This window comes from Dendrobates tinctorius, unplaced genomic scaffold (assembly GCF_039654945.1).
Source record: "Dendrobates tinctorius isolate UK_male_01 unplaced genomic scaffold, ASM3965494v1 ptg000103l, whole genome shotgun sequence".
Classification (NCBI taxonomy): Eukaryota; Metazoa; Chordata; class Amphibia; order Anura; family Dendrobatidae; genus Dendrobates; species Dendrobates tinctorius.
The window spans coordinates 1,105,054-1,127,489 of NW_027361771.1; the positions used below are offsets into that span (position 1 = coordinate 1,105,054).

Below are 22,436 nucleotides of genomic sequence, written 5' to 3' on the forward strand. Positions count from 1 at the left end.
TGAACCCGATCTTATATATAGTCTTATAGTATTTCCTCAATTTAGACATTTTTTTTCCAGTTTTGTAAGAACCTATTTATTGTTTAAATAAGTGGTACATGTGAATAGTACCATCCACAGGAATGCCAGGAGGACCCAACGTTTATCAGGACATTGCCCAGAGCTTCATACATTCTCCGTCAGTTTGCCTTCTTCATACGGCCTCCTGCTGCCATTTCTTCATACCTGACCGTTTACATGATGTAAGAGAAAACGTTATTAGTCCGGGTCTCCTTCTTCCATTGTTCTGTGACCCTTTTTTGATGCCCCCATTGTTGGCACTTGAATCGGTGTCTAAAAAGTCTGGAAATCTAGCCCTTAAAGGGACTGTCAAATACTGATAAACATTGTGATGATGGGCTCATGGTAGTGTGAACATAAAAAAACAAACCATACCCACCCACCCAACCCCTACTGCTCCTCTTCTGGCATCTGCCTGCTGCAGTGGTCATCGGACAACCCCAGACAGAAGAGAAACAGTGCTTTCACACGTTTGTTAACCCCATCGGGGCCTGCATCCCCACAAAACGGGATTTGGACAGATGCACTGATGGGCCATAGACTATAATGGTGCAGATAGTGAACCTGTGCTCTGAGGTGCATCATTTTCAAGAGTATACGCCTACTGGACGCAGACACAGATGTAGTAGACTGCAGCTGGGTGCCCACCTCCGGTAGATGCACGACAGAGCGCACGGTGACTCTGTCCGCACCATTATAGTCAATGGCCCAGTCGGCGCATCCGTCCGAACCCCGTTTTGCGGGGTGTTTAGAAGTAAACTGACGGGACCAACACACGGGTGAAAGGGGCCTTATGCACAACTGGGAGAGATCACTTCATTTTCCTAAAGTTGTGGAGAGTTACTGTTGCCAAGGAAAGATAAGCAGTTGCCCACAGCAACCAGTTACACTGATGCTTTCATTTTCAAAAGGGACTTTGGAAAATGAGAGCAGACATCTGATTGGCTGTAATGGGTAACTGCTACGTTTTCCTTACATTAGTTTTTCCTTAGCTATTTGTTAAACTACTTGACAAATTCACCCTTGCATATACTATAGAACCGCGGCCACTTATTAAATAAGACAGAAGTGCCGTGCCGCAAACAGTAAACTACAATTCCCATAATGCAGTTCGCTCACACCGGAAGCACCTCTACTGCAGGACTGACACGGGTAGAGTGGCGGTTAATGCGAGTGGCCGTGATAACGCACTGCCATGGTGGGAGGGGAGGAGACTGGAAGCTATCGGCTGCTATGGTAACAGTGCGGTGTGCCGTGTAGCTGCGGCTGAGTGCGGCTTTGTTATGGCGCCCACGCCCCCCAGCAGGAGCCGTGTATGAGGCGGCCCAGCGCTGCAGGATGGTGAGTGAGCCCCATAATATGTGGTAGCCATCATGGTCATGTGACCGCCTGGGATTCACTGCTGCCTTCTGTATTTCAGGCTTCCAAGTCTGGATCTAAGGGTGAGTGCACCACTGTGTACTTGTGTTCCTCTGTTACTCCTGCTGTCACTTAGGGACTGACTGGGGCAGTAATTCTCCAAATCTCCGGACCTTACAGTTCCCAGCATGAATCTGCCAGGGAGGCATGCTTGGAGTTGTAGTTCTACAACTGGTCACTGCATAACTTACAGGGGACTGATGTTCTGAAAAATCTGCGGCAGAAATGGCCCCGGTACTGCGGCTCTGTTTTTGGTGCAGATTTTTACTGTGAATTTCGCCTGGGTAATAGGGTAAAATCTGCGACTTTTCAGCAAGGAAATCTTAACCCTTTATTTTTCGTTGGGCAAAGCACTCGGCCGCAATGCTTAAAAGGGTGGTCCAAAGGCGAACGTTTATTTAATCCTAAATATCTACTTAATGTCATTCAATCTCCTTTCTGATATACTTTAATTCAAAAGTCACTATCGTTCGCTCGCTAATTGCTTTATTTTTTTATTTTTTTACCTATTACCTGATGATGACTCGTGCACGCTGGGGATACTCAAATGAGACATCATCAGGGGCAGAGGCTGCAGTCACTGTCACAGCCTCTGTCCCCAACTTGAAAGGAAGTATCACCAGTGATGTTTGTTTCCGGGGCTGGGCTAGTCCCTGCTCTACTGCGCATGCGTCGGTTGGCAATATCGACATTTGTTCAGTGGGATCTTGTCACTGTGAGATATTCTTTTTTAATGCACAGTGACTGTGCGCTCCCTCGCCGCCTCTGATTAGATGTGACGAGCCAGCTAGAGAGCGCACTGTCAGTACGCATTGTAAGGCTATGTTCCCGCAATGAGATTTTGGTGAGTTTTCAATATTCCAGATTTATGTAAATTAGGTTACTTGCATTTTTTCATTGCATTTATGAGTGCCTTTTTTTACATGTGTTTTTGACGCTACTTTTTTGTATCTTGTTATGACAATATAGTATGTCGCGTTTTAGTGATGGCGCCAAATTTTACAGTTTTACAATTCTGACCACTGTCACTTTATGAGGTAATAACTCAAAATCGACAGCGTATCAGATCATTATTTTCCCCACTTTAGATGTCAGTAACATATGTTCCCTGTATGTAGTAAAATGCTTGCCAGTGGCCGTAAATAAACAAGCCATCATGTAGTTACATCGACATAAAAATATAGAAAATTATCACTCTTGGAGAAGTGGAAAATTGCAAACACAAAAACGAAAATTGAATGTATGGTTTAGAATGTTTAAATGTGTGATTACATTCTGATTTATTTTCATGTTTTGATTTTAACATTTTCATTTTATAATTTTCTGTATAAACATTTATGAATCTCATGTTATTTGCAAGAAGAGGCAATTATTCCTATCACTTTTTAGATTCTATTGATGATGTCCTTGGAGACCTTCTTGGTGATGATGGTGAGTTGACTGCTAAGAAACATGAGGCTAGAGCTCCACAAATGGACAGTGTTAGCTACTTTTACTTTTTAGTTAAAGCACCACTCCATTGGTTTTTTTATTGCAGTGCCGGAGTGGTGCTTCTGATCTTAAATTCCCTGCCCTTAAGGCCCCGTCTCACATAGCGAGATCGCTAATGCGTCACCGATTTTGTGACGCAACAGCGATCTCGCCACATGTGACACGCAGCAGCGCCCGGTCCCCCCGCTGGATATCGCTGATCGTGCAGGAATGTCCTGGGCCATTTTTTTGTCATCGGCGTCCCGCTGGCCAGCATGCATCGCTGTGTTTGATCGCTGGATCCTTGCTGCGTCGCTGGTGAGATCTGCCTGTTTGGCAGCTTACTAGCGATCATTTAGCGACGCACCAGCGATCCCTACAGGTAGCATCGTTGTCGGGATCGCTGGTGCGTCACTAAGTGAAATGGGACCCTGAGCCTCATACTTACCAGCCACCATCTTCATCTATTCTCGGCGCTCCTGACAAGTCTCCAGAAGTTTGTGACCTGCCGGGTGGGTACAGTGTTTACTGGCGTGACCCAAAAGTCACAACTCATTGTAAGTGTATGAGGGCCAGAACGGGGCTCTCATAGACTTCCACTGAGCGCTTGTGACTGTAACCTCTGACTTTTGGTTAGTCAGAAGTTGGAGTCGTATAATGGCGGTGTGAGACCATTGCTGTGCAGGGAGGAGCAACCCCTTTTTAGCTACCATCTATAAGGCTTGATCCATACTTTCATGTTTCGGAGTCCGAGTACTGGCCAAGGTGCATGGACTGAGCTCATACGCATATATAACTCTGTTCTGCTTGGGTCAGGAGACCATCACTGGTGAGGAAATCACCCTTCTTACACAGAACCTGAAAATCATACATGTGAATGCTGCCTAACAGTGAGAGAAGGTGGCATTTAGAAAGTAAATACTCAACTTAAAAAAGTGTACTTAGCCTTTTAAAGGGAACCTGCAGATATGGGGTCAACCAGCCTGTTAACAGCGTTCTGAACATGACTGGCGCCGTCAACTACACCCCTGCTGCCAGGAGGATTCGGTCACAGCTCTGCGTAGAGAGTGGTGACTGTAACCACGCCCCCAGCTCTGACTGACAGCCGGCTCTGCATTAGGGCTGGCTGTCAGTCACTGAGGGGGTGTGGTTACAACCACCACTCACTAAACACATAGTGTTGATTCAACCCGTGCCAGTGCTGCCCCTGTGATTGAAACCTGAATGTTACCGGGAGGAATAAAGTTTCCTCCTGGCAGCGGGGCTATTATCCTGCAGATTAACCCCATATCTGCAGTATAATAGAGTTTTTTCATGTGACAGGTTCTCTAAGTTATAGTATGGCAGTGGCATGAGCACAACTTTCAAGTAGCCTCAGTGTTTTATAAAAGTTGCTTGTGCCAATCTGAAAAAATATGGCATTGTTGTGAGTTCTCTCTCCATAGGGACACACAGAGGTCACATGCAAGGGGCATTAATACCACAATTTTAGCTTCGCCTGCAGGCGGCCAAATCAATAGGGTGTCAACAGATATATACGGTAATATTAAAATATGCCATACATTATGATTGAGGGGTTGTATGGTTAAAAAAACCCTTTTCCCTAGTTTAGGAATCTCCTCTTATTACCTACATTATAGAGCAGCTGTAGAGAGTGAATTGGTAGATGTCATGAAAGCCCATTGATTAAAATAATCTATTCCCAACAAAAGAATCCAATTCAAATTCTTTCATGAAATAATACATGAGGTTTTGTGTATAATTAATGTTTGTGGTGAAGTAGGCAAAGCTGTATTTATTTGTGCGATTTCAGATCCATCTCCACCAAGACCACGAAAAGCGCCATCTTTGACTTCTACAAACAGAAATCGGTCTAGTATTTTATCCAGCACCGCCAAAAAGTGAGTGACTTATAGCTACTGTTTAGAAATGGAAACAATCCGAGTCAGGGGTCAAGCAAATGAATATTTCTGTAACCTATTTGGAACATCCACTACCCATGTATGATAAATGTGCTCACTGCATATTTGGAATGGGAGCCTGCTTCATACAGTGTGGGTATCTGCTCTGCTATACAGCTACAGTTGCTTGCGGAAGTATTCACACGCCCACTCCCCCCCCCTATTTTGTTACATTACAACCTGTGTTTAAATATTTTTGTGATCTGATTTCTGTGTGATGCATCAGCACTTAAGAGTCTAAGTTGGTGAAGTGCGAAAAATATAGTCATAAATTAAATTTATAGGATCAAATAACTAAAAAGTGGCATGTGCATATGTATTCAACCCTTCTTCTATGAAGCCTCTAAAAAAATTCTGGTGCAATCAATTTCCTTCATAAGTCACATGCTTAGTGAAAGGAAGTCCACGTGTGCAATATAAGTGTCACAATAAAATCCCAATCTCTGATGTTCCCCCGCTGCACCATCAAATCCATTATCATTAAATGGAAAGAACAAGGTACTACAACAAACCTGCCGAAAGAGGGCCACCCACCAAAACTCAGCCTGGGCAAGGAGGGCATTAATCAGAGAGACAACACAGAGACCAAAAGGTAACTCTGAAGGAGATGCAGAGTTCCCAAGCAGAGACTGGAGTATCTGTCCAGACGACCACACTAAGCCGTACTGTTGTGAATTCTCTCTCTGGCTTCCCTCTGGTGATTACTGAAGGTAGTGGAGCTGGTCAGATTGACAGAGGGGTTGCGAGTTCTCTTTCTGGACTCCCTCTGGTGGTTACTGAAGGTAGTGGAGCTGATCTGATTGACAGAGGCTTGCCACCTGATAATGAGGAAGACGATTGGAGATCGGGGGTTTCTGATTGGGATTTAAGACAGCTGACTCCCTCTATCCCTGCTGGTGATTTTCTTCCTGTTCCTGCTGAAGTCTGAAGTATCCTGCTCTTTCCCTGCATGTTCCGCTAAGTGGTTCATTTGTTATTCTGTTTGCATTTGATCAGGTTTTGTTTATCTCTGCTTTGTGCGGGTCAGCCAGCTCCAGCTGGGGCTGCACTGAATCACCGCCCATATGTTACTGCATGTTCCAGTTTGTTTTGTCCCCTGTTATATTGGTCTCTTTTTGCTTTGCTTTCAGAATATACCAGAGTACTGATATAGTGGGGGCGAAGTCGTGCGACTTCAGTGTTTTTGTGCATCAGACGTGTTGGACTTTTTGCAGGGTTTTTTGCGTGATTGCAGACAGTGTCTTTCCTGTCTTGTCCTGTCTAGGCAGTGTGGGCCCCATCGTTTGCTTAGTCTATTTTCCTGCCGGCGTTTGTGTTTTCCTCTTGTCTCACAGACAATATATGTTTGGGGGCTATCTATTCCTTTGGGGTCTGCTCCGGGGCAGTTTAGATTTCCCCTTTCTTGCTTTAGGCTTAGTTAGCTCTCCGGCTGTGTCGAGGCGTCTAGGATCATCGTAGGCACGCTCCACGGCTACTGCTAGTTGTGTGGACAGGATCAGGGGTCTGTGTCATGAATGGTCACCGAGGAGGAAAAACCAAAAACAAGCTAAGTCACAGAAAACCAGAGAGGTTGGTAACTATGCAGATTGCAGATCCCTGATCCTAACCACACAACTAGCAGCAGCCGTGGAGCGTACGTACGATGATCCTAGACGCTTCGTCACAGCCGGAGGACTAAAGGACTAAATAAGCCTAAAGCAAGAAAAGGGGAAAACTAACTGCCCCAGAGCAGACCCCAAAGGAAAGACAGCCCCCACACATGTATTGACACTGAAACAAGATGAAAGCACAAACACAGGCAGGAAAATAGGCTGAGCAAACGATGGGGCCCAAAGTAACTAGAAAGAATAGGAAAGGAAAGACACTGCCTGCAATCTGCCAAAAACCCTACAAAAATAATGTCCAACACTTCTGATAGAAAAATTAACCCTGAAGTCACTAGACTTCTCCCACTATATCAGCACTCTGAAATATTCTGAGACAGAGCAAAAAGAGGCCAATCTAATAAGGGACAAAAAACAAATTGGCAAATACAGATAAATAAGAGGGGAAATTCAGCACAGCCCCAGCCGGGGTTGGCTGACCACACAAAAAACTGAATAGACCAAAAAAATCAAGTGTGAACATTAGCAGAAAAACTTAGCTTGATATGACTGGAACAGAGCTGAAAACCAAGATCTGAAACGCCAGAAGGAATCACCAGCACCAGAATAGGGCGTCGGCTGTCTTATATCCAGTCTGAGATTCCTGAGGTCCAATCGTCATCCTCATTATCAGGTGGCAGATCTCTACTGATTAAATCAGCCTCACTACCTCCTGTTACCACCAGAGGGAGCCTGGAAGGAGAACTCACAACTGGTGGAGCAGAAAATGAACTCACAACAGGTCTGCATCCGCTTAGTTACCAACCTCTCTGGTTTTCTGTGGCTTAGCTTGGGCCTGCTATCCTCCTCGGTGCCCATTCATAACACCGTATACTCCATAGAGGTGGCCTTTATGGAAGAGTGGGTAGAAAAAAAGCCTTTACTTACAATTTTTGTGTGTAAGGCTCATTTTGAGTTTGCCAAAAAAATGTTCAGTTGTTAGAGAAAGGTTGAACTTGATGAACCTAGGTCTTTTTTTCAGCCTATGTAACATCTGGGAGATTCTCCAAATTAATGGAGGAAGGTGTTGTGGTCAGATAAAACAAAAATTGAACTTATTGGCCATCAAGGTAAAAGCTGTGTTTGGCGCCAAAACAAACACCATTCCCACAATGAAACACGGTGGTGGCAGCATGCTGTGTGGATGTTTTTCGTCAGCAGGGTCAGAGAAAATGGTCTGGGTCAAGAGGAAGATGGATGTTACAAAATACAGGGATATTATTTCGTGTGCAAAATCTGTTTGTCAGTGATTTGACACTGGGACAGAGGTTCACCTTCCACCAAGACAATGATCCAAAGAATACTGCTAAAGCAACACTTGAGTGGTTTAAGGGGAAATGTGTAAATGTTTTGGAGTGGCCTAGTCAAAGCCTAGACCTTAATCCAGTGGAGAATCTGTGGTCAGACTTGAAGATTAAAGGAGGAAACCATCTAACTTGAAGGAACTGGAACAGTTTTGCCTTGTGGAGTGGGCAAAAATCCCAGTGGAAAACTCATAGAGACTTATCCGAAGCGATTTGCAGCTGTAATTGCCATGAAAGGGGCTCTACAAAGTACTGACTTTAGGGGGTAAATAGTTATGCACACTGATGTTTTCAGTTATTTTGTTGTATTTGTTGTTTGCTTCACAATAAAAAGAAAACCAATTGTTCACTCTTGTAGGCATGTTCCTTAAATGAACTGATGGAAACGCTGAAAACAGGGAAATTCCAGGTTGTGAGGGAGTTGTTGAATACTTACGCAAGCCATTGTAGCACCCAATACTAAATGATGTAGCTGGAGCTAGTTCCGATTTCAACAGTCTCACCTCTTAAATTGTGTCACTTAAGAGGTTGGAAATGGGGGTTCAGAAACGCCGTATGGATTCCAAAACATTAGTAATAAAAGATGTAGCTCACCCCAGAAAAAGAAGGCTTCCTAAAATGCTTTCGACCATGAAATAAAATAGTTATGGCTCTCGGAATAATATGACTAAAGCCAAACTCTTTTGCAAGTTTTTTGTTTGTCTTTTGACTAGTAAAAAAACATAATAAATTTAGTACCAACATAACCCTACTGACTCATGGAACAGAGTCGCCAGGTCTTTTTTTTACCAAGAAGGAAAAGTCGTAAAAACGAAGCCCGAAAAACAATGGCGTACTTACTGTTTTTATTTTAAATTTCATCCCATTTGGATTTTCCCCCCATTTTTTCAATATGTTAATATGAACTGAAGTCATTTAACATCTCGTCCTGCAAAAGTTATAGCACTTGGAACATAAGTAGAAAAAAATTTATGCAAAACAATTAAAAATGCCTATGTCTCCCAAACGGTTACTATATTTATTTTATATATTTTACTTATTTATATATTTAAAGGGGTATTCCCATTTCCAAGATGCTATCCTAATATGTAGTAGGTGTAATAATGATAATACTATTAGCATAGCAAATTCCTCCAGTTAGAAATTTAGTATAGTTCTTCTGATTCACTGTGTCTCTTTACTCATGTGCACTTATTGCAGTAGCTTAGGAATCCATGGTTACAACCACTCGTATAGTAACAGTTACCTAGTTGATAGGTATCCATGGCTATGACCACTAAGCTACTGCAGTGCCTAAAAACATGAGGAAAGAGACCTAGCAAATCAGAAGAACTATACTACATTTCTAAATGGAGGCATTTACTAAATATTATTTTTATTACACCTACTACATGTTGGGATAGCATCTTGGATATGGGAATAATATTTTTTAATTAACCCCTTAGTGACCGAACCAATTTTTTTAAATCTGACCAGTGTCGTCACTTTCTGTAGTAAGAAATCTGAAATGCTTCAACATAGCCCAGTGATTTTGAGATTGTTTTTTTTTCATGACACATTATACTTTATGATAGTGATAAACTTAGGTTGATGTTTTGCATTTATTTATAAAAATATCAGAAATTTGACAAAAAATGTAAAAAAAATTGCAATTTTCTCCTTTTAATCCAGATAGTCATACCATAGCGAAACATTAATAAATAACATTTCCCTCATGCCTGCTTTACATAAGCACTATTTGTAAAATGTTGTTTTATTTTGTTAGAATTTTAGAAGGTTTAAGGCTGTGTGCCCACGTAAGGTTTTTTAAGCATTCTTGAAGCGTTTTTCGGGGTCAAACCACTTCAAAAACGTTTAAAATAAGCATCCCATTCATTTTAATGCATTTTGGCCTTTTTGTGCCAATGGATGCGTTTTTTTTCCTCATAGGAAACGCTTAGCAGTTAGGCCTCTTTCACACATCAGTTTTTCGCCGTCAGGCGCGATCCGGCTTTTTTTTGTAAAACCGGATCCGGCGAAATGCAATGCCGGATCCAGTTTTTCCCCATTGACTTGCATTAGCGCCGGATGGCATTGCGTTTCATCCGTTTTTTGCCGGATCCGGCTACTTGTCTCATTCCGGCTTTTTGCCACAATGAAAGTCTATGGGCGCCGGAATGCGCCGGATCCAGAAAAAGACGGATCCAGCCACCGGATCCGTTTTTTTTTAAGTCTGCGCATGCTCAGATCCAATTGGCCAGCCCCCAGGAAACAGATATAACCTGCTAGACGGATCCAGCAGAAAAACGGATCCGTTTCTACAGTTCCCCAAAATTTATGCCGGATCCGTTTTTTCTAAAAATAGCCGGATCCTGCCTGACGGCAAAAAACTGATGTGTGAAAGTAACCTTAAAAATGCAGCATGCTCATTAATTTTGCGGAAAAGTCCGTGTTTTTAGCTATTGCCTATAAGTCCAGAAGACGCGCGGAAAAAAACGCATCAAAAACGCGCGGAAATAAAACGCGCGTTTTCTGGGAAGGAGTCCGTTTCTGAAGCAGAGATTTTCTGCATACGTGGGCACATAACCTAAAAATGTAGCAGTAATTTTTCATTTTTTAAAGGAATTTTACAAAACATTTTTTTAAGGGACCTGTTGAGTTTTTAAGTGACTTTGGGGGTCCTATATATTGGAAAACCTCAAAAGTGATAACATTTGAAAACCCCTCAACTATTCAAAATTGCTTTCGGGTAGCTCATTAACCCTTCAGGTGCTTTCCAGGAATTAATGCAAAGTAGCATGACAGGAATGAAAAAGTTTGCCACCTAACTTTGGATAACATTTGAACAGATCCCTATAGCCATCAGACACTAAGGCCGTTATTTGGCAGTGAACTGCCATGGCAAATAGCAGGACCACACGATCAAGATCTCAGGATGCCTATGGCGTCAAAGAGGGAACCCCACACTCTGTTAACCATCAAGATGCCAAAGTCACTATTGACAGTAACATTTAAGGGGTTAAATGACCATAGTCAGTGCCAACACTGATCACGGCTGATGCAGCAAGTTCTCAGCTATAATGTACAGCTGACATCTACAGGATTGTCACCTTTCTGGACCTGCTAGTCTCTTCTATCGCAGGTCAGTAAAAAGACATATTGGTGGTCACTAAGGCGTAAAGCATCTGTCCCTGTGGGGTGATGTTTTGTGGAGTGGTGTGGCCCAGAGCCAAAGGTGGCATTACCTGGTGGCCACCACACAGCACTACACTCAGTGGAGTAGAGACCTATACAGTTGTGACCATGATGTGATAGTGGGCTTATACGCTTTGATCAAAATCTTCGCTTCACCAGATTAGATCAGTACATAGCATTTAGATAGTCCATGACTTTTTTTTTATCTACAGTTATTGTATACTTAATCTGCTTTTTTGTAAAGACATTGAAAATGAACTTTTATTGGGTCTGTGTTGTATAATCTTTTACAACTATTTTTACATGTCTTGTACCCTTCCCCTACTTTGCAAATAGGCCGACTGAGCTCTGAAGTTGGCGCAGCTGTTGTCATCTTGTCCAGCACTGACCACATACTGTACTTTCTTATAAATCTCAGGTGTATAATGAAGGAAAAAAAAGATCTGAGATCTTGTGGCTGTGACAAAAAAGTGCTGTACAATAGGAGATTTCATTATTCAGATGTAAGCAATTCTGTGTTCATCGACAGTTTTATGGAAAACATGGGCATGACAAAAACATCGACACTGACTTTGGAGTCAAGCCAACCTTTTTGGATAATAGATGAAGAGCATACTAAACTTTGCTTCAATAGTTTAGTATATTTAGGCTATTTATAAAGTAAGAACAATAGTGATACTCTGGTGGTAGGTTACATTTAATTTGTCCATACACATGACATACACTTTTTGAGGGAGACAGTTGTCTTCTAATGGATCAAGTGGGTCTGCACGTTTATTTTATTAGAAATAGGGGGTACGTGGCTCTGAGACCCTTCAGATAGTACTTATCTCCAGGGTAACTTGTCCTTGACAGCAGATGTCTCGAGATAAGTGGTATTGGTGTTCCCATTAAGGTTAGGGTATGATAAAGTGCATTAAAAGAACACAGTAACATATAAAATATCTTCTCGCTTCTGAATATTTTATGTTCTTTGAATCAGGTCACTGTTTGATGATGATGACTTCTACAATCAACTTGCCAAAGAAGCAGCAGAGGTAATGGTTGTTTCTGAACGAGGTCAAGAAATGGAGTCATCCTAATCCATCCTCCTTATTGCCAAAAGTAGAGGCGGCTTTTACTTCACCTTTGCTTTTGCACTTTTGAATATAGGGCCTTTTCAATTTCCTAAAACCCCTTTCCCCGGGCGCACTTTGTTTAGAAAAAGCAAACTGTTCCTTACCCACCCTCCCAAGTTCCAGTACTGCGTCTCTGCGTGTTTTTTATTGTCTGCAGTGTTGACGTCACTTCGACATCGCTGCAATCAATCGGTGAGTTCAGCTTGTGTGGATGCGTGGAACCACTGAGCTCACCGATTGGCTGCATCTCTGTCACCGCTGCAGCCAATCAAAGAAACCGGCAGCGACAGCAGAGACTAAGCTCTGGACCCCGGGAGGGTGAGTAAAGTCCAGTTTGTTGTTTAACCAAACTGTGCTGGGGGAGAACCCTTCTAAGGTGCGATGTAGTTTGTAATTGTACTGCCATGATCGGACAGAAGTCCCATTCTGTTGGTCGGTGAATGTACCCCCAATCCCCGATCCTGTAGATATACGATAGTTTTATTCACTGGAATAACTCTTTAAGATCCTTTGGAAGTAACAGAGGGCATTATGTGCACCACTGAAGTCATGAAAGACACTTCACTATTCCTTGGAAATAAAATAAATGAAAGGGTGGTCTCGAACTTTTACTGAAACAGATAAGTCAGGAAAGCCGATAGGTAGCTTGTGCAGTACAGTTGTGAAAATCTTTACATCATGGATAATATAACTTTTCAGAAGCATCTTTTCTTAGGTAGCCATAAACCTGATGAATGCTTTCTTTTTTTATCATTTTCTTCAGTCAATATAAGGCCTTATTGACTTTAGGTATTTTACTTCTTCTTTCACTCCTTAATTTAGTGTTTGATTCCTTTTCATGTGGGTTTTGTGTCCCAGGTTCTTATCCCCTATTTACTTGTACTTTGTTCTTTCCAATTTCTTTGTTTGACTGGCCAGCCGAGTAATGAAAATGCAAATGTCAAGGAGCTGGAACGCCCTGATCAGTTCTCCCAGTGAAAGTACCATCATGTTTTATAGTACTGCTCAATGTACAAGAGCAGATGATAAACATTTGCCTCTTCCTCGTAGATTTATAATATTTTTATGTAATCTGTATACAGGAGTCCGATGTCTCTGAAGGTGATGCCCAAGCTCTGCTTGAAAACTTGAAGGTAAGTGTCATTTCTTCTATGATTGTTTATAATAAAACCCAATTTTGAAACGTCACAAAAAAGTAATTTAACAATGTTTTCTATATAATTTTTTTTTACAATATAGTATCTAATACATTTCCTTTATTTTCAAAAGTCAATAATTTTGAAAATCTGACAATCCAGGATTTTTTTCAACAGCATATAACAGTGATAAAATCAAAGAGGATATTTTCTAGTAGCTTACCTTGCATTAGCATTATAATTTGAATTTCTGGAAGGTTTACTATCTTTCACGTGTGTTTGATTTACATTTTAAGTTTAATAATTTAGAAATAATCCAGGACCTAACTGGTGCCATTGATGCAAGATTAAAGGAATTCGAGTGTGTATCTTATTACATATTGTAGGCTTTAAATGGGGACTGTGCTTTTAACAAACTTTGCATAAATCAATAGTATAGGTGAATGTAAAAAACTTTGTAATAAATCTTATCAGAGAAATCTGCTTAGGCCTCTTTCACACATCAGTTTTTTAGAATCACTTGCAATCCGTCTAAATGTGCAAAAAACGGATCCTGCGCAGATTGTAAAAACACTGAGGGAGAGAGAGAGATGTATGTGCCAGAATGGAAAATGCAGCTGGAGGGGTTAAATTCTTTAAAGGAACCAAGATTTTCCGACGGATGAAACGTGCCGTTTTTAAACCCATCAGTGTGTTTACAAATCTGCTGCAATTTTTTGAGCGTTTTGGAAGCATTTTTCACCCATTCAAATGAATTCTTTAAAAATGCATTAAAAAATCATGCCATGCGCCCAGGGTTTTTCATGCAGAAAAAGCGCTGCAAAAATGCCTTGTGTGAATATATCATGAAGGGACTTTCTGGTTTTGGAAAACCATTGCCTCCCTGCTGAAGTTTATTTTAAAAAAGAATAGATTGTGATTTACTCAACCTCACTGGGTGCAAGGCTCCGCCTCTACCGCTGTTCCTAGTGTTTGCTAATGTCTGCAGCGCAGACGTCGGCACTGTGGCCAATCAGTGAGCTCAGCAGCTCTGATTGGCTTGTGCCATTAGTGAGTTATTGGCTGCAGCGCTGTCGACGTGACGTCAACGCTGCAGACAATAACACACACCAGGAGCAGCGGTGGAGGGTGACTATAGCACAGTTTGTTTTACTCTGTCGCCTAATTGGGGGACACAGAACCGTGGGTGTTATGCTGCTGTCCACTAGGAGGCGACACTATGCATAATCTGAAAAAGATTAACTTTGGCTCCTCCTCTGCAGTATACACCCCTGGACGGCGTCAGCCTTCTCCAGTTTTTGCTTAGTGTCGCAAGGAGGCACACCTTTTTTCTTCCGTTTTTTTCCTTTTTTCGTCCGGAAATACAGATGAAGAAAAGAGGGTCTCCAGCGAGACTCCCGGCATGGCTCCCTCCTCGGTCCCCTATTAGGGGTACCCGGTTGAGGTCGAGGTGGCTATTCCCCATGTCGCTCCCTCCCCAGTCCCTCAGGTCCTGGTTCGAGGTCGAGACCCCCCTCCTTCCCCAACCCCTTTAAGGGGTCTGGGTTGAGGTAGAGGCGAGGATGAAGACCCACTGACGGTGACAGACGCACCCTCCCTAATCCCCCGCAGGGGGCATTAGGTTGAGACGCCTCAGGTAGGGTCGGAGATCAGGCAGCATTCCGCAGCTTCCAGGGACCCCAGGCCGGCTTAGGGATCCTGTTGGGGCCGGGGGAGGGTGCGGACTGGATTGCACAGCAGAGACAGGGCTTTTTCTGCGTCCCTGTCTCTGCAGCAGCAGCGGCTCCATAGCGCTTCACGGGCCCCACATACAGAAACCGCTACCCCTGCTACCCCCACCGCTATCCAGTCGACCATTCTGGGGGGCGGATTGAGGCAGAAAGGGGGCGTTTTTACACAGCCAGCGCGCCCTTTTCAGCTCTCCGCCCCCTCCTCCCTCTCCTCAGAGTCCCGGTGGCCATTTTTTCTGGATGAGATCCAGGAGAGGAGCATCACAGCGGTCTCCGGGGGGCACAGAACTGGGATCTGTCGGCGCTGGACCTAGGGGCACACCGGTGGGGTAAGCTCACAGCTGGGTTCTCATTACTCAGCTGTGAATCTATACTTCCTATAAGGCTCTCTGTGGGTTCCCTCTGCGTAGCCACCCCTGTACGATCCCTTATAGCCAGCCTCTGTGCACTATGCCGGGCTCAAGGAAGAGAACCAGGCAGGAATGTTTCTATGCATTCTGCACAGCCTGCAAAGCCACGCTCCCTAGTGGCAGCACGTATCCGCACTGCCGGGACTGCATCCTGAACTCTGGGTCAGAACCCCAGGGAGTCCCTACTGACGCTTCAGTGTCACAGGCCACGCCGGAATGGGCAACTCAGATGTCTCAGTCCATGACACAGTCCATAGACAACCTAACTGCTACATTGCTGCAAGCTCTGCAGAGTCGGGCCCCGGCTATGGACGGTACACTGCAAACGGACAGCTTGTCTCAGGAACATGCTGCTTCCGACTCTCACAGACGTAAGCGGACCCACAGGTCTCGATCACCTGAGTCGCACTATAGCACAAGGTCGTCCCCCTCCAGGGAGAGACAGCGTCATTCCAGGTCTCCTGGGCAGTCCCCTGCCACAGACAGACAGTGCAATTTACCACAGGGATCCCCCACCACAGAAGACCCCCGCCCCAGGTCGCCCTCCAGGGATCACCTTAGCGAGGCACAGGATTCGGAGGGCATCTGTGACTCCGACTCAGATAACGAAACGGACAAGTCCGTGGTACCTTCTCCCCCTAGCAATACAGCGCTAGTTGAGGACATAATTTCTGCCATTCATCGGGTGCTAAAAATTCCAGAGTCGGCCCCGGAAGTCCCAGAACATAGGATTTGCTTCGAAAGTGTTCAGAAACCACCTAAGGTCTTCCCTAATCACCATGAGTTTGAGAAAATACTTACCAAACAGTTTGCGCAGCCTGAGAAAAAATTCGCTAATCGCAAATATTTGGAAGCGAAGTACCCCTTCCCACAGAAAGACACCAAACAATGGACAGATCCACCTGAAGTGGACCCTCCGGTTTCTAGGCTAGCAGCGCAGACTTTACTCTCTCTGCCGGATAGCTCAACCCTCAGGGACGCAGCAGACCGGCAAGTAGAACGCATGGCTCGTTCTATTTTCGAAGCGGCAGGCGCCTCTCTGGGCCCTGCGTTTGCTTCAGTTTGGGCAGCCAAGGCCATCCTGGCTTGGGCCAAAAAACTACAGGAGGGTCTTCAGGCTTCAAATCCTGAGCTCTCGGACCAAGCGGTCCAGATAGCAGTGGTAGCAGACTACATGATTCATGCAGCCCTGGATTCCGCCAGAGGTGTAGCGGGAATAGCATCAAACGCCATCACGATCCGACGCATCCTCTGGCTGCGAGAATGGAAAGCGGATGCGGCCTCAAAGAAGTCCCTCACGCGATTTCCGTATTTTACTGGAAGACTTTTCGGCGAAAAGTTGGACACCATGATAGCCAATGCCACTGGGGGTAAGGGTACCTCTCTCCCTCAACTAAAACCGAAACGCACGTTTAAACGAAGAAACCAGACGCGATTCCGATCCTTTCGGAACTCCTCGGGCTGGTCCGTTTCGCGCCCAGTGCAAAACCGTAACCGTTCTCCACGCAGGGACAACCCACGGACGCAGCAGCGACCGGACAGGGCTTGGCAGTCGAAAGCAGGCCAAGCGAAACCCAAGGGAGGAAAACCTCAGAACTTTGCTTCATCATGACTCGCGACCTCCGGAAGACACCCCACCAGTAGGCGGCCGACTTTTACTCTTTCAGCAAGTCTGGCTGCCTATTACAGAAGACTGGTGGGTCAGGGAAATAGTGTCTTCCGGATACAAGATAGAGTTCACTTCCGTTCCACCGAACCGGTTCTTCCTTTCTATTCCTCCAACACCACCAGAAAAGGCTTGTGCTTTCCACCAAGCGGTTTCCTCTCTCCTTCAATCAGGAATTGTGGTGCCGGTTCCCGTGAACGAGAGATTCTGAGGATTCTACTCAAATTTGTTTGTAGTCCCTAAGAAAGGAGGTGGCGTCCGACCCATACTGGACCTAAAACAGCTCAACAATTACGTACGGGTCCGTCATTTCCGCATGGAGTCCCTCCGGTCCATCATTGCATCCATGGACCAGGGAGAATACCTCGCCTCCATAGACATACAGGATGCGTATCTCCACATACCAATTGCTCCCGCCCACCAAAGGTTTCTCAGGTTCGCGGTCAACCAAAACCACTACCAGTTTGTCGCCCTTCCGTTCGGACTCGCCACGGCTCCAAGAACGTTCACCAAAGTCGTGGCGGCCACCATGGACGTCCTGCACTCAAGAGGCATCCTAGTCGTCCCGTACCTGGACGACCTCCTCATCAAGTCTCCCACTTTCAAAGACTGCGAGGTCAGTGTCTCAATCACACTAGACACTCTGAGTCGCCTGGGATGGCTAGTCAACCTACAGAAATCGTCGACTATCCCAACTCGGACTCTAACATTCCTGGGAATGGTATTCGACACCGCCAGGGGCCTGGTGCTCCTTCCCAAGGACAAGACACTGGCCATCCATCTGGGAGTTCGCACACTCCTTCGCAGTCCTCCTCGATCTCTCCGGTTTGCCATGAGAGTCCTCGGCCGGATGGCAGCAGCAATAGAGGCAGTGCCATTTGCCCAGTTTCACCTCAGGGTCCTTCAACTAGCCATACTCAGATCTTGGGACAGGAACCCCTTCTCCCTCGACAGGGAGTTCAGGTTGACGTCATCAACCAGGAGGTCCCTGCATTGGTGGCTCAAACCAACCTCGCTTACACGAGGGAAGCCATTCCTCTCAGGACAATGGAAGATCCTGACTACCGATGCAAGCCTGACAGACTGGGGGGCGGTGCACCTACATCACAGGGCACAGGGCAAGTGGTCACCGAGGGAAGTGACATTGCCCATCAATGTTCTGGAAATCAGGGCCATTCTCTTGGCACTGAGAGCCTTTCATCACTTGCTTGCAGTCTCGCACATACGGATACAGTCGGACAATGCCACGGCTGTGGCATACGTGAACCACCAAGGCGGGACCCGCAGCGCCCAGGCGATGAGAGAAGTGGCTCATATCCTCCGCTGGGCGGAAGACACGAGGTCGGTACTTTCTGCGGTACACATTCCGGGTGTAGAAAACTGGGAAGCCGACTTCCTCAGCAGGCAAGGAATGGACTCGGGGGGAGTGGTCTCTCCATCCCGAGATTTTTTGCCAGATCTGTCAACGCTGGGGAACCCCGGAGGTGGACCTAATGGCATCCCATCTCAATACCAAGGTCCCCAATTTCATGGCCAGGACACACGACCCGCGGTCGCTCGGAGCGGATGCCCTGGTCCAGGACTGGTCCCAGTTCCGACTCCTGTACATTTTTCCACCCCTCCCCCTAATCGCCAGGGTCGTGAGGAAGATCAAGCAAGAGGGAGTTCCGACCATCCTCATCGCGCCAGACTGGCCCAGACGTACATGGTACGCCGACATCGTCCAACTTACAGCAGACGCCCCCTGGCGTCTACCCGACCGTCACGACCTTCTGTCTCAAGGTCCGTTCTTCCACCAGAATTCAGGGGCTCTCAATTTGACGGCATGGCCCTTGAAACCTGGATTCTAACCCAGGCAGGTTTTTCACCGGCAGTCATTGCAACTATGATCAGGGCAAGGAAGCCGGCCTCCGCCAAGCTCTATTATCGTACCTGGAGAGCTTTCTTTTCTTGGTGCGAATCTCATGGACAAGTCCCACTCCCTTATTCCCTCCCGAAGGTACTAGGTTTTCTTCAATCGGGCCTAGATGCCAAGCTATCCCTAAGTTCGCTTAAGAGTCAGGTGTCGGCGCTTTCAGTCCTTTTTCAAAAGCGCATTGCTATTAAACCGCAAGTAAGGACTTTCATCCAGGGAGTTTCCCGATTGGTTCCTCCCTACAAACGTCCGCTGGATACGTGGGACCTCAATCTGGTCCTGACAGCATTGCAAGCTCCACCCTTCGAACCTCTTAGAGGAGTTCCACTCTCCATTCTGTCTCAGAAAGTGGTTTTTCTAGTGGCGATCACCTCGTTATGCAGAGTGTCGGAATTGTCAGCACTTTCCTGCAGACGGCCTTTCCTAGCCTTTCACCAGGACAAGGTGGTTCTCCGCATGGTACCATCCTTCCTTCCGAAGGTTGTGTCCAACTTTCACCTCAATGAGGACATTTCACTGCCATCCCTTTGCCCGGTTCCGGTTCATAGAGTGGAGAAGGCTCTGCATACGCTTGACCTCGTCAGAGCATTGCGAATTTACGTGTCCAGGACTGCACCTTTCCGGAAATCTGATTCCCTCTTCATTCTTCCGGAAGGTAGTCGCAAGGGGCTGCCGGCTTCCAAGGCTACCCTTGCCAGGTGGATTAAGTCCACCATACATGAGGCCTACCGACTTAACAGTTCCCCTCTTCCAGCCGGTATCACGGCACACTCTACACGGGCAGTAGGGGCCTCCTGGGCCATTCGGCATCAGGCTTCGGCACAACAAGTGTGTAAGGCGGCCACTTGGACTAGCCTACACACGTTTACGAAACACTACAGTGTTCATACCCAGTCCTCAGCGGATGCGAGCCTGGGTAGACTGGTTCTGCAGGCGGCAGTACCCTAAGTCTGGGAACTGTCAACACAATATTCGTCCACTGCTTCCCACCCAGGGACTGCTTTGGGACGTCCCACGGTTCTGTGTCCCCCAATTAGGCGACAGAGTAAAGGAGATTTTTGTGTACTCACCGTAAAATCTCTTTCTCTTAGCCTTTAATTGGGGGACACAGCTCCCACCCTGTTGCCCTTACGGGCCGTTGTTTACTGTTGAGTTCTCATATTGTTCTTTGAGCTCGTACATAGTAGCCTTCTTACAGGCATGGTTATGTTATTTGATTACGTTCCTCCTTATGCTTTGGCACAAAACTGGAGAAGGCTGACGCCGTCCAGGGGTGTATACTGCAGAGGAGGAGCCAAAGTTAATCTTTTTCAGATTATGCATAGTGTCGCCTCCTAGTGGACAGCAGCATAACACCCACGGTTCTGTGTCCCCCAATTAAAGGCTAAGAGAGATTTTACGGTGAGTACACAAAAATCTCCTTTTTTATAACAAGCTGCAAGACAGGTTTTCCGAAACTTTATAAAACCCCTTTAATTACTCCCTTTATGGGACTTTCTGTGCAATTGATGGGCGTCCCTCTGCTCCTCCGATGATCTCAGATATGTTAGAATATGTAACGGGGGTCCTTCATTTAATAGCAGGATGTCCATAATTCCTTTTATTGGGCTGTTAAAAGGTAAAAGGTCCAGATTCTAATTTCGCATGGTAAACTGTAAGTATTACAGCAGCCAAGCCACAGCCTTGTATTTTTTCTATCAGATTAAATAATGGTTAAAATCTATTCAGCTGAATACCCATGTGTTATTCCTCTTTGTTTAATACCTGATCACAATATGTGTGGTTATTTATCTGTGTCACGATTATTTCCATATTGTGAATTGCTACTTAATCTACTGGTTCCTTGGTGAACAATTACATGGAGTTTGATGCTTCATCTTACAGGACTTAGATGACATGGATGCAGAGTTGTTTGAATCCCGAAAGCCAAAATCAGCCCCTGCAAAGAATTCTAGTCAAGCCAAAAGCAGTGTCAAAGCAATAGGTGCTAAAAGAGGTAAAGAGTTTTTTTGTTTTTTTTTGCAAGGCAACCATTTTTATATAGGAGCTACCAGTACCTCCATAAAGTTCCTGATCTTGCTACCGTAGGGAAAACGTAGAATTTAGAGAATTTCACCAAAATGTAGATTTTTTTTTTCTCGTTCGCCTTATTGGGGGACACAGAGACCATGGGTGTATGCTGCTGCCACTAGGAGGCTGACACTATGCACAAAAAAAGGTTAGCCCCTCCTCCGCCGTATACACCCCACCGACCAGCAGGAAGTTCCTCAGTTTAGCTTAGTGTCAGTAGGAGGTGTACACGGGTCTTTGATTAGACCCATATCTACCTCGATGTGCGTCGTTTCTTTTCAGGTTTTTCCGGAGGGATACAGTGTGAATAGTCACATCTGTAGTCCCACAAAGAGACTATGAGTACGGCGTGTACTGCCACCCCGTATCCTCATAAGTCTACAGCAGGACCAAGACCCCTAACATGGATGTGGCGTTCCAGATGGTCCTCGCTCCCCGTCTCCCACCCACTCGCCTACCAGAGCCGGTCGGTCGGTTGAGGCGCAGGATACTCTCCTTGAAACAGTACGCTGGATGAAACTGATCAGGAGGGTAAGTATGAGACCTGAGTCCCATTCTCCCCTGCGGGTTCCACGCCAGGCCACTCCATGGATTCTTCGGCAGCGGTCGCTGTGACAGTGCTGCGACGCCTCCGCGTCGCCTCCAGGCGGCCGCTGCAGCTATTTAGCCCTGGCTGGTTATCGGACAGCTCTTCCCCCCCCTCTGCCGGGTCCTAGCTGTCCTCAGTAGCAGCCACCGCCGCGGTTCTGCGACGCCTCCGCGCCGCCCTGTGCTGACAGGCGGCCGCCTCTTCTAATCCAGGCCCCGGCTTCATCTGGGGCCTTGTCCGGCGTCGCGGCCACGCCCCCCTTCTCCATTCTCGGGCGGGCTTCCTTCCCGCCCGCTCTAAGCCCGCCCACGGCCTTCTCCCCTCAGGTTGAGCGTCCCGGAGGCGGCGCCGTCCCTCCCACCCTACCATCTTAGCGGGCGGCACCATTTTTATCATCGGCGCCTAGCCCCGCCTACCTCCCTTCTCTGCATCTGCAGGAAAGCGCGCGCTTCCTGCTCAGCTCCTCTCTGGCTGCCGCCATTTTCGCAGCCTGTCAGCCGGACGCTGTTCCCTCAGCCGTGCCCCTGCAAGCCGGACGAACCGTGCATCTCCATTTATTGGAAGCTGCGATAGGACACCGGACCGTGAGTAGCTCTGTATACTGCAGACTGACACCCTCCTCTGCCTCCTGTCCCCCAACCTTCCGGCAAGGCTTCAGTGACTGTCCGTCAGTATGTCTAATTCTAAGTCTGACCACGCTCGTCCCCCTGCCTCCTCTGGCACCTTAGTCAAGTACTTTGCGTGCTCTTCTTGCAATCGCAAACTTCCCTC

The 22,436-nt window shown here is 46.2% G+C and overlaps 1 protein-coding gene across 3 annotated transcripts in view; it reads left to right on the plus strand.

Annotated features, from left to right (window-relative positions):
* Window positions 1-1,180: 1,180 nt before the first annotated feature.
* Window positions 1,181-22,436, plus strand: part of FBF1 (Fas binding factor 1) — an 86,405-nt gene continuing 65,149 nt past the window's right edge. For 2 of the 3 annotated variants that reach the window (XM_073587910.1, XM_073587911.1), the window contains exons 1-7: window positions 1,181-1,401; window positions 1,481-1,502; window positions 2,869-2,910; window positions 4,763-4,850; window positions 12,014-12,068; window positions 13,232-13,282; window positions 20,891-21,002. In XM_073587910.1, the coding sequence (XP_073444011.1) occupies window positions 1,399-1,401; window positions 1,481-1,502; window positions 2,869-2,910; window positions 4,763-4,850; window positions 12,014-12,068; window positions 13,232-13,282; window positions 20,891-21,002 (373 nt within the window). In that variant the 5' untranslated portion in view covers window positions 1,181-1,398. The remainder of the gene's footprint in view (window positions 1,402-1,480; window positions 1,503-2,868; window positions 2,911-4,762; window positions 4,851-12,013; window positions 12,069-13,231; window positions 13,283-20,890; window positions 21,003-22,436) is intronic. The other variant, XM_073587912.1, reaches the window with a different exon arrangement.